At 38.1% G+C, this 15,909-nt stretch overlaps 1 protein-coding gene across 1 annotated transcript; it reads right to left on the bottom strand.

The window, feature by feature from the left end:
• Positions 1-7,751: 7,751 nt before the first annotated feature.
• On the bottom strand, positions 7,752-13,465 carry LOC112047506 (juvenile hormone epoxide hydrolase-like). Its single transcript, XM_024084648.2, has 7 exons — positions 13,295-13,465; positions 12,595-12,828; positions 11,993-12,160; positions 10,803-10,988; positions 10,262-10,412; positions 9,056-9,290; positions 7,752-7,968 (listed from the first exon to the last, which is right to left on the bottom strand). The coding sequence occupies exons 1-7, from the start codon at positions 13,463-13,465 to the stop codon at positions 7,752-7,754; spliced, it is 1,362 nt and encodes a 453-aa protein (XP_023940416.2).
• Between the last annotated feature and the right edge of the window lie 2,444 nt (positions 13,466-15,909).

Below are 15,909 nucleotides of genomic sequence, written 5' to 3'. Positions count from 1 at the left end.
GTCGATCAACTTGATTTACAATGGTCAACGTAAATGGGACTACAAAATTTCAATAATGTTTTTTCAGACTGATTCCGTTGTTAATTAAATAGATTTGACGGCCTCCGTGGCGCAGTGGTATGTGCGGTGGATTTACATGACGGAGGTCTTGGGTTCAATTCCTAAAGTTCAATTCCCGACTGAACAGATAGAGGTTTTCTTAATTGGTCCAGGACTGGCTGGTGGGAGGCTTCGGTCGTGGCTAGTTACCACCCTACCGATAAAGACGTACCGCCAAGCCATTAAGCCTTCCAGTACGATGTCGTGTAGAAACCGAATTACAGAAAGGAGTGTGGATTTTCATCCTCCTCCTAACAAGTTAGTCTGCTTCCATCTTAGATTGCATCATCACTTACCATCAGGTGAGATTGTAGTCAAGGGCTAACTTGTAAAGAATAAAAAAAAAGATAAAATTGTCTAGTAAGACAACTCAAAGTCTGTTAGAACCGACGACATTATGTATTTACGTCGTTGGTTAGAACTAGAAAGCTGAAATTTGGCATGGCAAATCTACCATTTGCGTTTTATCCATTAATTACGGGACATATAGTAATCACGTTTTTAGAATGGTAAAAAAAAAATTGGATAAAATAAACATTTTTGGGGTTCTTTCCCCACATGTACCTACCTAATGTAAGATGATTTCTTTCTCGTTTCTCTTTTTGCATAATAAGAATTACATTACATTACAGTACATCATTTAAAGTGCTCATTAATACTCTATATACTCTACTCTGCACCTGGTAAACCCCGTAAGGGTAGTTATACAATAATTTATTTTATCGCCCTGCAAAATACCCTCAAAGTCAGCCCAGCTGTTTCAGAGATTCGATTTTTAGAGATTTAAATTTTATGTGATTTCCTTTTAACGTGTTTATGGAGCTCGAATTTCAGTACTCTTTAATAAATGTTAAATTATGTCATTGTTGTGCCCTGATTTATAGGGTTTCATATCTCAAAAGGAAGAGCCATTATAGCTCAGTGCATATAACCTCTGACTCCGATTTCGGAGGGTGTGGGTTCAAATCCGGTCCGGATCATGCACTTTTAACTCCAACTTTTAAGTTGTGTGCAGTTTAGGAAGTTAAATGTCACTTGTCTTAAACGGTGAAGGAAAACATACCAGAGAATTTTCTTAATTCTCTGCGTGTGTGAAGTCTGCCAATCCGCATTGGGCCAGAGCGGTCGACTATTTGGCCTAACCGCTCTCATTCTGAGAGGAGACCCGAGCTCAGCAGTGAGCCGAATATGGGTTGGTCTGTCTGCCAAAACCCTTTATTTCCAGAATGGTTGGAGGTTTTCATGATGAAAAAGTCATAATTCTAAATTAATGTAACTAAATAAATTAATGTAAATAAATACGGCCGTTTATTCAGTAATAAATTCATATTTCTACACTCTAAGGGGAATCCAAACCCATAGGATCCCCGTTCCCGTTGACCTAAAACTATGAAATTTGGAATGTAACATTACTAAAGACCACAAGAAAAAACTTCAAAACTATACATTAGTAATTAAATCGAAAGAGCTTTGAAATTCTGGAAATCCAAGGCAAAAACTATTACTGAAATATAAATAAGGAAATACTAAAATACTAAAACCATACTCACCGCCTTTTGTAAAATGAATCGAACTGAAGAAATGATTTTACGGTTTATATAGAAAATCTAAAAGTAGGGTGATATTTTCAGATTGATAAGAATTACGTGAAGGTAAAATGTATCTCGAATTGTTTTATCAAAACCTCACACAACAGAAAATATTAAGGTGTAGGTAGTCGGTTATTTCATTCAAACTTCAAGTCTTATAAGAAGTTTTTTTTTTAATTCGGCCGCGCTTAAAACAGTTAACTCGACGGAGTTTCGGTACATAGACATTGGTCGAATTAAACAACAATGGTAAAAAAATAATAAATAAAAATCAAAAATTAACCTACACCTAACCTATCCTAAACTAAAAATCAAAAAATAACATCGTGCCTATGTGCTAAATTATGTGATCAGTTTGAAGGCGGTGCCAAGCCAGTAATGATTTAGTTCAAGTTTATATTACAAACTTTATATGGTTTACACAGAAACGGGTTTTATTAAAACATGACACTGGATTGGCACCACCTTCAAACTGATCAGAAAGTAGCACATAGACACGATGTTATTTTTTTATTTTTAGTTTAGGTTTAGGTTAATTTTTGTGTCCAGCATAAAAATTAACCTAAACCTAACCTATATACCTGTGGGTGAAAAGTTCTCATCAATACAAATTTATCAAGTCTATACACAAGGTAGCTACTGATCACAATCGAGAAGTTCCCTTAACTTTCGTCGTCGTCTTAATTACCCTAATATAGTCACAACTTATCCAGGTGGAAAGTTCTCATCAATACAAATTTATCAAGTCCAAACAAAAAGTAACTACTGTAAATCGTTGAGGGGTTCCATCGTCTCTGTTTCGGCTCCATCATCAGACCAACTCCAAACCTTCATAAAATTGTAGTGTAGTAGACTTATGTGCACTTCTTCCCTATCCCCACCCTACATTATTCCTACCGTACCCCTACCCTACCCCTAGGGGTTTGAAAAATAGATGTTGGCCTATTCTCGTAGATACCGGATAAGCACAAAAAATTTCATGAAAATTTCGTTTAAAAAAAAAAGTTTCGGAGGAGTATGGCAACGAAAACTGTGACACGAGAATTTTATATATTAGATTAGGAGCCTCCCACCAGCCAGACCTGGACAAATTAAGAAAATATCAATCTGCCCAGCCGGGGATCGAACCCAGGACCTCCGTCTTGTAAATCCACCGCGCATACCACTGCGCCACGGTTTTCATAAAATAATGAGAAACCATGATGACATTTTAATTTTTTTCAACTATGGTGTATCTCAAAATCTCACCACATGGAAAAATATTAAACAATACTTGTTTGTACAGGTGACCGTTAGTATGAGAAGATTTCTTGTGTTACCGCGATCTGCGAAAAACGAGAATTCTTGCTTCTCTTCTATTGATCCGTCGAGCTGTTAACAAGCTTTACTCGTCATATAATAAGCAATGGAGTATTTCATTCCATTTGTTGACATGTCGCTAGATGGCAAAGTTCCAAGGTGGCATAACGCTGCTTGCGCTGAAGCTGAGTCTCTTAAAACTCAGCGTTTGCAGCTTTTCACTGGATGTGTCAAAAGCTTTTGACCGGTACTGGCACGAAGCCTTTTAAGCAAGCTTCCTTCCTACGGGATTCCCTCTAGCCTTTGTCATTGGATATCAGATTTCCTGAGTGAGCGATCATTTCGAGTTGTCGTAGACGGCATCTGATCAAATGGCAAGTAATGTCGGTGTTCCTCAGGGATCAGTAATTCTCTCTGCTACACTTTTCCTGCTGCATATAAATGATCTGCTTAAACCCGGTATATTTGGGTATTCAGATGACAGGTAGTCAGTAGTAACAGAGAGATATACGATAAATGAGGTGTATGAATGGAGAGATGCCAATTCGGTTAAATTTAACGCGACAAGAACTCAGGCATGTTTAGTCACTGCCAAAAGGAGTCCCTCCCGCCTGACTCCAAACTTCTTGGAGTAACCATATTGTCCAAACTCAACTTCGGACAGTTCATTGAGTCTAAGGCAAAAACTGCAGGCAAAACACTTGGTATACTTTATAAAGTAAATAATAATAAAAAAAAACATATTATGTGAGGGTGCTCAGTCAAATAACAATCTGCCAAACTCCATTATGGAGTTGAACAACATAAAAGCATTTAAGAAATCGATAAATCCTACATCCTCACAAACTTGGACAAAATATTGAAAAAACAATGTAATTAAAATTTTGTTACAATAATGCATGCTGTCTGCAAAAATGACGATATGTTAACTCTAAGTTAAGTGAACAGTACGTTCTTTTTTGGAGAAATAAATATCTTTAAACCTAAGTGAAGCGGTACTTCTACTACACACCCGAACAGCTTCTATCCTTATATCAATATATTTTAACTGGTGGGAGGCTTCGGCCGTGGCTAGTTACCACCCTACCGGCAAAGACGTACCGCCAAGCGATTTCGTGTTCCGGAACGTTGCCGTGTAGAAACCGAAAGGGGTGTCGATTTTCATCCTCCTCCTACCAAGTTAGCCCGCTTCCATCTAAGACTACATCATCACTTACTATCAGATGAGATTGTAGTCAAGGGCTAACTTGTAAAGAATTAAAAAAAATATATATCAAGCTTCATTTCGTTATGTATTTATTTAATAATCAAGCAATACCACACATATTGCATTATACAATATAATAATAATTATACAAGTGACATTTTATTATATAATGCAAGTTATGGATACCCAGTTTGGGCGTAGCCTTTAGTCGAGTGAGTGATAGGGGGACCGATTTTATTTTTTGTTTTCTTTATCATTCTTGTAGTCATTTACCGCGTAGTAGCACTTTGTGATCAGAAAGTCCCTTAATTTATTTTTGAAAGCAATATCTTCCTCCTCATTACGTATATGGTGAGGTAGGTTATTGTAAATTTTTATTGACATTGCGTATTGGCTGGAGTTGTGGAGTATTAATTTTGAAGAAGGGTAAATGAGTTTATCTTCATTGTTTTCGCGGAAACGCGTTTATAAGTGTTTTCGTCATTTTAGTAAAAGTGATTTTTTTTTCTTACAAATTTACATTCAGTAAAAGTTCCTTATTCACGCTTCCTTTATTCACGTTTTCACTATTCGCGAAAAATTGCGTCCTGATTACTATTTTATCGGCTAATTCGTTATTCGAGGATCTGACTGACGAAACTGACGTAAAATCTGCAAAGGAGATGGTCCAAAATTGTGTGGAGCCCAGGTCCAGTCATTGTACTTCCTTGGGGTATTGAGTTAGTCATTTTTATTACGTCTGATCTAGTGTAGTTAATTTGTCACGTTTTTTGATCACATTGTTCCAACTTGTGGGTTGGTTTCGCCAAATACCAGTTTGCTGCTTTGGACTAAATGGATAAACGTGCTAGAAAGTTCATTGGCAACGAGGCAATAACAAACTCTAAATTCAAAGTTTAGAGCATCGTCGAAAGGTTGCCTGTCTGTCAGTGTCAAAATATATTTCGGGGAGTGCGCTTAGGACCTGTTTGATTTTGTGCCACCTTCGCCGTTCTACCACAAGACTGCTAGGCATTGCAGAGATCTGCACCACCACGTCGTGGATATTCCCCGGTCGCGTATCAAGCGGTTTAGATCCTCTTTTCTTATACGCACTGCAAAGGTGTGGACTCTTCCAGCTTCCGTTTTCCCCACCACCTACATATATGTATCCTATATATATCTTCTCGGACCAAGGCGCGTTTGGAACCCTCGTAGCTTTAATTTTAGTTTTTCGACTATAACTAACTAAGCGTAATTGAAATAAATAAATTTTGAATTTTGGTTTATTATGGTTATGGTCTCAAATCATGCTAAGTTTAAGTTTAATTTTTTTATATAAACAGCTTCAAAGCAAGAGTGAATAGGCATCTTCTAGCGTTCCATCATAGGCTGCATCATCGCTTATCATCAGGCGTGATTGCAGCTAAGCGCTTGCTTATACAAAATAATAATAATATCGAATATGAAATGGCCACCAGTACTTTTACACGTGTATCGTTAGAGTAACAGCAAATATACAAGGCCATCAATTGTTCCCAACTTATTCAAATAATACCTAATTAAACAAATTCATTATACAGTTTGTTGTTCTTTTAATACATTTAAAATTATTTGATCAAAATGTGGAACTGAATACAAAACAAATACTTAAATATATAAATTACTTTTATATTTTTAATTTGTAAATTCGTTTATTTTTTTTAATGATTAATTATCATAAGTGTATAGGCGAATACCTACTTACTCTATACGCTTACGCAGATGTGTTTATTTGAAGTTTAATAAAATAGTATTTTCAATTAGTTACTCTGGAGTAAGCCATGTTATCGAGATGTTTAATAAAAAAATGGATTCCTGGATCCTGTATTAAGATTTATTTTCCAAGAAAAAAATATTTTTTTATTAACTACTTGCTACGCCACCTTGTAAACCTTACAGAAAATATCACGCAAAGATAAAAGAGCCATTTGCTCATTTAAATCCCAGTTATATTTTTAACTAGCAGATGCCCGTATTTGTCCGCGTGAAAATCGATTTCGCCCCTTCTATTTATATTATCGCATGTTTTATGCCAGGCCAGCGTAACACTGAGGCGCGTGGCCGATGGCCGCGCGTTTTATTTGCTTGGGTTGGCCCAGCTTTTCAGTGTTTGGGTAGAATAGCTAGCTGAAGCCACGGACGGAGGTCCTATCACAAACCCCCGGCTCAAGGCCGGTGTACAAATGAGCGCGCGGCCAGAGGCTGCGCGTTGTATGTGCTTGGGCAGAATGCCCAGCCGTAGCCACGGTTGGAGGCCCTGGCTGAAGGCTGATATATAATTGAGTGCGCGGCCGAAGGAGGATAATCAATGTAACTATTACCGTAAACATAATTTGAGAAATGACGATATTGAACCCCAAAAGATGAAATTTTTGAAGTTCTTTTTTTATGGCAAACCGACTGTAGACCAGTTTTACAAATATAACTTGAAAAATAGCTGTTTTTTTTTTCAAAAATTATATTCCTTTCAACCCTGGTTGAACTTTTAAAAATTGTATATGCTAGGGTTGACTTTTAAAAATTGTATTAAGTTCATTTTCCAAGAAAAAAATATTTTTTTTTATTAACTACTTCCTACGCCATCTTGTAAACCTTACAGAAAATATCACGCAAAGTAAGATAAAAGAGCCATTTGCTCATTTAAATCCCAGTTATATTCTTAACTAGCAGATGCCCGCGAATTTCTGCGAATTTCAGCACTGTCTGAATTTGAATTTTCAGAATATTCTTACATAGCTTGATTAATACATCACCGGCTTAACTTAACGCCGCCTTCATATTGATCAACAGGTAAAACATATTATGATTTTATTTCCGCTTTTTAGTTTAGAAGGTATGTTTGTAGGTTTTGAAGTCCGTTGTATTTTTTTTTATTAGAATTTTATTATTTTTCTATTTTTAGTGTAAAATTTCATCTCAAACTAATACATCAGCATGTAGTAGGTAGTTAGTGGTTATCCTATGTAAAACTTTTGCTTCAACTTAATGAGCTTTCTTTTTGTATAATTTAAACATTTTGGCAATATTGAACCTTATGAAGAAATTCTAAAAGGTAGCTACTGTAAACCGATGACGAGTTCCCTTAACTGTTCTTCATAAGTAGAAAGTTCTCAGCAATACGAAGTATTCAAGTCTAAACACAAAGTAGTTACTGTAAACTGTTAAGGAGTTCCCTTAATTGTCCTTGGTCATCATCACCAGATCCCTTATGACAGTCACAACCTATCCATTTGGAAAGTTCTCATTAATACAAATTAATCAAGCCCAAACACAAGGTAACTGCTGTAAATCATTGAGGAGTTCCCTCGTCTGCCTTATGGGTCTATCATCAAATCGATTCCAAACCTTCATAAAATTGTAGTGATTTAAAGTACTTAATGGAAAAATTTACGAAAACACTAGATACTAATATGATTTTTGAAAGTTTTCCTCAAATTCTCAAAATGATTTATTTATTGGTTGTTACGAGGAAGGACAATAAAAATGATTGCATAATTTACATTTGTTTATGATTTATTAAACAAACCCAAAAAAAATTACAATTCCGTTTTTGTGTTCCGGAAATCCATGATGGCCTTGATCCCGAGGAAGACCTTGTCTGTGAACACTTTCGGTAACTCGAATGCCAAGAAGTGACCTCCGTTGTCAAGTTCGGTAATTCCGAGAAGATTTGGGAACTTCAGCTTGCTCTTGGTAGTGGCTACGAACACGTTGGGCGCTTGAACACTCCACGTTGGCACTGGCGTTGGGAAGCTGAACAAGGAAAGACCAAATATTAATAACATTATCAGCTTATTTAATGAAGACACAGATGCTCAGACCAATTATTGTATAGGACCTGCCTCGCAAGACGTTACTTTTCTGTCAAAGTATATGATCAACGATCTAATGCGATTATAAGAACTGTGTCCATAGAATCGATGTTTCATAGTTATATTCTTGTTCGTCGGTTAAAGAGCTCCGTAAAAATATCTTTTTGTGTAATTGAATGGCGTAAAAAACGGGCAAAAACTTCTAGTTTAGTATAAGATATGTACCAAATCTAAGCTCGTTTTCTTCAGAAAATGACAGACAATTTTGTTCGTGACTATGAGTGCGATACAGGTCCTTCAATAATTGGTCTGAGCACAGATGCGAGGTCTCCATCTATAAAGGATAGGATTTGGAGCTAATAGGCCGTATAGACTACTTAAGTATTTTATTGGATTTACAGCCCAAAAATCGTTCGTAGTCAACTAAAATACTAAAGTAGTCTGAACTAGGCCTTAGACTCATCACGTTACTCCAATGTGTGTTGGCAGGCTTAGAGGTATATCGATTGACTCTGTAAAGATCCTTAGAAAATCATTATAATCGGAATTATATAAAAATAGCGGGCGCCCGCAACTTTGTCCGCGTGGAATTCAGTTTTTCACAAATCCTGCGGGAACCACGGATTTTGTGTTGTGATTGTGATGAAAAGTAGCCTATGTGTTAAGCCAGAATAAAATCTATTTCCATTCCAAATTTCAGCCAAATCGCTTCAATAGCCGTAGCGTAAAGGAAGAACAAACAACATACTTACACACACACAAACTTTCGCATTTATAATATTAGATTGTGATAAATCTATTTATCGAGTAAAAATATTTTTTTCACTTATTCGCTAATTAATATTATATTGTCCGCGAAAAACTGGCGAAGACTTCATATCTGAACGTTGTAGAGTCAACTGCTCCTGAGGATGCTCTCCTGGTGAGGGCCGGTACGATGTCGAGTAGAAACCGATGAAAGTGTGTGGATTTTCATCCAACTCTTAATAAAAATAAATTTATTGCTGCTAGTAATCAATAAGTCTTACTCGTCAATAGCTAACGCGCGATTCTTGTTGCTAAAGAACTCGCGGTATAATCTCATGGAAGTGGTGACGGTGTTGGTGCTCCAGTACAGCATGATGTTGTCGAGGAGTTCTTCCTTGCTGAAGCGCAAGGAGAGACCGCCGTCGGGCTCGTCACGGTGCTGCTGATTTGTGCCAAAGGCGAATTTCTCTAATGAGTAACACAGGAACCCAACTGGGGAGTCTGAAAGACCGGCTCCTGCAAAATAAAGAACTGAACTATGAAAATTCAAATTTTTGATTATGCAACATGCATAAGAAACGCGGCTTCAAACCCTAAAAAAAGGGTGTGGTCACAGCCACCCAGTAATCGACGAGTCGAGACCATTTAAAATTAGTATAGACAGAGATAAAGTTTATAAGTTTGTAACAATTCTTTCTAAGGGCTAATCTTCGGAACTACTCATCCGATTTTAAAAATTCTTTCACCAATAGAATTTTACGTTATCTGGGAGTGCTATATGCTATATTTTATATTTTAATTACTGAGTTATTACAGTTTTTCTATTACAGGTCGGACCGAAAGACAGACATATTCACACATTATTTAAATCAATGTATGAAAGCTTTATGTACCTTTAAAAGTTCTACAAAAAAGTCTGCGACACCATATATCTATCTTTTATATTTTACCTTCTTTCCTTTTAAAGTACCTTTTGTACTTTAATAAATTATTTAAATCATACAACACCTACAACCACACAAACTTTTCCTCTTTATAATTTTCTATATACTATAAACCAATCGCTGAATGGAATGAAGGGGTGGGGTAGGGTAGGGTAGGGGTAGGGTGACGGTAGGGTAGGGGTATTCGTATTCTTTTATTTACTTTATATCCAAGTAATGTCTGTCAATGTTCTTAATGTCTCAAACGGTGAAGGAAACACATCATAAGGAAACCTGCATACCAGAGAATTTTCTCAATTCTCTGAGTGTGTGAAGTTTGCCAATCCGCATTGGTGTGGTGGACTATTGGCCTAACCCCTCTCATTCTGAGAGGAGACTCAAACTCAGCAGTGAGCCGAATATGGGCTGATAATAATGATGATGATGATAATGATAATGATGATGATGGTGATGATGATGATGATGATGATGGTTATGATGATGATGATGGTTATGATGATGATGATGATGATGATGGTGATGATGTTGATATCCAAGGCTTACCCAAAGTTTCCGGTTTCGTGCCGTGGATATGTATGTTACCAGTTTCCTCTATAAGGTTCGCGATGTTGGCAATCTTGGCAGCTTCCGCTGAACTCAGTTGCATGGAGGCGAGCATAGCAGTGGCTAGAGATTTGGTTTCCGTACAACTGTTCTGTGTTAGAAACAAGATCCGTTAAAACACTCCAAAGCACACGTGAGGCAAGTGGATCAATGTTGGTGACATTGATCCACGTGCCTCATGTGTCGCTCGAGTCGCTATTAGTTCCTTTATATTTTAGCAGCAAGATGCTTTATATTACCATCTTTTCAGTTAGCAGATAGTCCTTTCCTACATACGAGCTACATAATTATTGTCAAAATAACACTAACATTTGTCTCATGTGTGGTAAGGATTATATAATAATAAATAGCTTAGCTAAGGTATAAACCCAATTTTTAACATTTAACACTTTACCTCCATTCACGTACAAAAATTGCACTCCCCGTTCTTTTAGAAATAATATTAAATAGGCACAAGAAGAATTAAGGAAAGAATGTTTACCTGCATCGACAGTAAGTTGCAGTGGAAACCCAGCACGTTGTCGGGGTAGAGGGTGGCGAGGGCGCTACCTATGTAGGAGCCCCACTCTCCGCCCTGGACGTAGAACTTGTCGTGGCCGAGTCTTGCCATCAGGTTTTTGAAAATGACTGCAAGTTGGGGCGGCGCCGCTCCACGTCTGACTGGTGCCTATTTATTTGACAATGCTATATATTTATGCCTCGGTAACTTATGACTTCAGATCAATTGGTCCTGGGTCATGCAACATATAATAAGTTTTTCTGCCAACAAATTATCAGTAGCAGCCCGAAATTAGTATGTTAATTGTGAAACTATTAACATCCAATCACTTCTGTGGTTCGTAAAACTCTTTAAGTCAAAGGCTAACGAAATAAAATTGTTGGGCTGTTATTTTAAGAAATGTTTCATCATTATCAGCCGATATACGTTTATAGCTGGTCATAGGTCTCTTGCATAGACTTCAAACGGTTTCGAGCCACCAGCATCCAGTGGCGTCCAACCGTCCGTCCGTCCGTCGTAGACCAACACTTTCCAGTGCGCTTTCCAGTGCGGGGTCGCCATTCCAGCACCTTGAGACCCCAACGTCCATTTGAACTTGTGGTCTGCTCATTGCCACTGCAGCTTCGCGACTCGCTGAGATAAGTCAGAGACTGAGTTCGTCATCGGATCTCCTCATTTCTAATTCGATCACGCAGAGAAACTCCAAACATAGCTCGCTCCATCGCCCGCTGAGTGACTTTGAGCCTTCTAATAAGGTCCGTAGTTAGCGACCAAGTCTTGGATCCGTAGGTCATCACTGGCAATACGCAGTGTTCGAAGACTTTCGTCTACAGGCACTGAAGAATTTCGGTCGAAAAGATATCGCGGAGTTTCCCGCACGCTGCCCAGCCGAACTGGAATCACCGAAGAAATGTTTAACCATATAATAACCCAGTGGTTCAGAGAGCACGTAATAATTAATCGTGCACTTGATATATCTCTAATGAGAAGGCGCATCGTTAGCTAGAACGCCCAGCGATGTACCTACCATCCCATGGCATTATAAGATTGAGGTAACAGAATTTTCACCTGCAGTTCAAGTTGTGTAGATGGCCTCATCACTTCTAGCACTGACCAACGTTTTGCAAAGGAGAATTTATAAAGTTTTTCCAGATAATTCGGTAGACACTTACATCGGAAAATCCAAACCCAGGCAAGCTCGGCACAATGAGCTCAAATACAAATGGATAATCTTCGTACGGAGAGCTTAATGCAGGAATGGCGTCGTAGAATTCTCGTATGGAACCCGGCCGACCGTGAAGTATTAGCAAAGGCACAACTTTTATGTTCCCAGAAGATCCCTAAAAAAATATAATTTTAATTCAGAAATCTTATATACTACAGTGAATTGCTGTCGTCAGTCCCTTAATAACTGTAGAAGATAAAAGCAATTTATCCGTTTCTCGACTCTTTTCTGTATAATTCACATTATAACATTTATAATTTAAGATAAAAATTACGTCTGTAAAGAGTAAGTAGAGCTCGGCCTGAGGCTAATTAACAATCACAAAGGTAACCACCCAAAATGGTAGTATTTATATTCGTATTCCTTCAATACCTTAATTTCTTCATATCCATAGATAGCCCGCAAACCTACATTTAAGCAGTATGATGAGTCTTAGCTCCAAATCCCTCTTTCATCTATTATGAGACAGAAGTTCTCATGCCACGAGTCATTAATTGACATTGACAATGGTTGATAATTTTCATAGAACAAAACAAAAGCTACACGCACCGAAAGTTTTGGCTTTACATGGATGAAGTGTATATCCAGACCCTGGATGTTGGTCTTGTAGTGCGGGAACTGGTTGAAGTACTCCGCTCGCTGGGTGAAGTTGTACTCGTTCGCCCAGTAGTCCACCCAGGGCTGTAACACGGTGGTGTTGCAGCCGTAGCGGAACCCGACGCCCTGGAGAGGCGGGGTCAGCGGCCGGTGAAACCACAGACGGTTTCGGAGATCCTGGATCATCTGTCAAGAATAGGCTGCGCTACAAAACACTTCTTTTAGGTCCTATCATGTCATCATTATGTATGTTTATCATCATTACATTGTTACATCGTAAAAAATATAACGTATTTATTTGAACGAATACGATATTTTTTTCTGTCCGCCATGTTAAATCATTTTGATTGTCCGTATATTGTGTAATTACGTCAAGCAAGTTTTGTGAAACGTAGTCGCCGCCCGCACAGAGTGAAAGGACACGACTTTAACTACCGCACCTACAAGTCTCGCATGTGGTTTGTAGCCTCATAACGCAGACATGTTTAGTATTTCCATACCGATTACAGTGTTTGCCACAAAGAGATGGTGTAAACATATTAAAATGATAATGATCAGAGAAGTTCCTACAAAAGGCCTATGTCCTGCAGTGGACGTTCATCGGCTGATATGATGATGATGATGAATGATCAGATGGCTTCAATGGAATTACGTCATCATCGAATTCGACGCGGAAGTCTCTTATGGAGGTGTCGGTGTGTCCCCGGCTGCTGGTCGGCCCCCACCACTCGTCGGGTTCCAGCGGCGCCAGGCTCGGCGCCTGCGCGTGCGCCAGCGCCACTACAGCCAGCAGCAGGGCGAGGGTCCGGGTCACGTCACACATCGCCATCTGCACACATATTCCGTTACTAGCGGACGCCCGCTACTGCGTCCGCGTGAAAATAACTAAATAATAATATAAACTATCAACCCCTGTGTTACGCGAGGCAACCCTGCAGCGAGTACGTGAGACAGCCCTTACCAAAAATGAAAGATTGCACCCATCGTTCGACCGCATTCCTTTGTATGAGCGTCACCTACTCTTTCACAATAATTGAAGCATTGTAATAATTATTTCAACACTTTTACTCCCAACTTTGGAGTAAACAGGCACCTACTTGTAACTTAGCTGTAATTTCTATTAATAAAAATCATAAGTCAAATTTGGGTTTTCTTTGAGATTCTCGGTGCGACCATATATTTTTCCTGTTTCACTATTTATATTTTCGCATGTTTATTTATATATAGTCCACTTGTGAACAAAAACATGTACGATTAAAAAAGCTTCAACACCTTTTTAGCCTTAGAATTTTGAAAATCTTCAATTTACAACCTACATTATTCTTAGTAATACTTTTGTAATTTTTTACCTTTTATGTAACTCGAAAAATGAAGGAATTTCCATACAAATTATCAAGCCCAGTTTCACTTCCTTCTGATTTTATTTTCGCTATAAAAAGTATCCTTTTATCTTCTTCGTATTATGGTCTCAAATCATGCCATTTTTCATTTGAATTAATTCAGTAATTTCAGCGTGATGTCCACAAAAAAAAACAGACAGACAGACACAATAAAATATTTTTGTCTTCAGTATCAATTATATAATAATGCCCTCCAACAAAAATTTACAAAATATCTTCAATGTTCAGAATTGCATCTGTTACAGTTTTATTTTTAACCGACTTCCAAAAAGGAGGAGGTTCTACGTTCGGCTGTATGTATGTTTTTTTTTTTTTATGTATGTCCAGCGATAATTCCGTCATTTGTGGACCGATTTTGAAAATTCTTTTTTTGTTTTGAAGGGTTTGATTCCAGGGTGGTCCCAATTTTTCATGTCAGGATCTGATGATGGCATCCTGGAGAAATCGAGAGGAACTTTCGAAAATCGTAGAGACGGCTAGTGCGTTTGTTAGTGTTTCCATAAGGTATTTTAAACCACTACAATTTTATGAAGGTCTGGAGTTGGTCTGATGATGGAGCCGATACACAGACGATGGAACTCGTCAACGATTGACAGCAGGTACCTTTTGTTTGGGCTTCATTTATTTGTATTGATGAGAACTTTCCACCTAGATGGTTGTGACTGTATTAAGGGTCTGATGATGAAGACGAAAGACAGTGAAGAGAACTCCTCGACGGTTCACAGTAGCTACCTTGTGTTTGGACTTGATAAATTTGTATTGATGAGAACTTTCCACGTAGATGGGTTGTGACTGTATTAGGGGTCTGGTGATGAAGACGAAGGATAGTTAAGGGAACTCCTCGACGGCTCACAGTAGGTACCTTGTGTTTTGACTTGATAATTTTGTATTAATGAGAACTTTCCACCTGGATAGGTTGTGACTGTATTAGAGGTCTGATGATGAAGACGAAGGACAGTGAAGAGAACTCCTCGACGGTTCACAGTAGCTACCTTGTGTTTGGACTTGATAAATTTGTATTGATGAGAACTTTTCACCTAGATGGGTTGTGACTGTATTAGGGGTCTGGTGATGAAGACGAAGGATAGTTAAGGGAACTCCTCGACGGCTCACAGTAGGTACCTTGTGTTTTGACTTGATAATTTTTTATTAATGAGAACTTTCCACCTGGATAGGTTGTGACTGTATTAGAGGTCTGATGATGAAGACGAAGGACAGTGAAGAGAACTCCTCGACGGTTCACAGTAGCTACCTTATGTTTTGACTTGATAATTTTGTATTGATGAGAACTTTCCACCTGGATAAGTTGTGACTGTATTAGGGGTCTGGTGACGAAGATGAAGGAGAGTTAAGGGAACTCCTCGACGGTTCACAGTAGCTGCCTTGTGTTTGGACTTGATAAATTTTATATTGATGAGAACTTTCCACCCATATGGATTGTGACTGCATAGGGGGTCTGGTGATGAAGACGGAGGACAGTCACCTTTCACGTTTTTCTGAATATTCATATTACGTGTGGATAAAGGGGGAGTGAAATTTTGTATATGAGTTAAGGTAGTATTTTTAAAATTGGGATTGTAGGACTTAGATACTTATCATAAGAAAATAACGTTTCAACTCATTAATTTTTGTTCACACTCAGTTAGGTGTGCTAACACTAAAAATTGAAAAATAAAAATTTTAATAAAAAAAATTCAACCGACTTCCAACTCAAAAATTAACCTAAACTAAAAAGCAAAAAATAACATCTTACCTATGTGCTACCTTCTGATTAGTTTGAAGGCGGTGCCAATCCAGTGTCATGTTTTAATTAAAGCCGTTTCTGAAAGAACCACAGAAATTGTGTATTTTAAACGGTTGAATTAAA

This window comes from Bicyclus anynana, chromosome 2 (genome assembly GCF_947172395.1).
Source record: "Bicyclus anynana chromosome 2, ilBicAnyn1.1, whole genome shotgun sequence".
Taxonomy (NCBI): domain Eukaryota; kingdom Metazoa; phylum Arthropoda; class Insecta; order Lepidoptera; family Nymphalidae; genus Bicyclus; species Bicyclus anynana.
Note: the sequence above shows the minus strand (reverse complement) of the source record. Positions and strands in the feature narration are given on the sequence as shown.

Excerpts from the sequence above, each read along its gene's own strand:
- LOC112047506 (XM_024084648.2), bottom strand. The coding sequence starts at position 13,465 with ATGTGTGACGTGACCCGGACCCTCGCCCTGCTGCTGGCTGTAGTGGCG. Across the intron at positions 12,829-13,294 it reads GCGTCGAATTCGATGATGAC|ATGATCCAGGATCTCCGAAA; the intron begins GTAATTCCATTG and ends TATTCTTGACAG. Across the intron at positions 9,291-10,261 it reads CACGAAACCGGAAACTTTGG|GAGCCGGTCTTTCAGACTCC; the intron begins GTAAGCCTTGGA and ends TTTATTTTGCAG.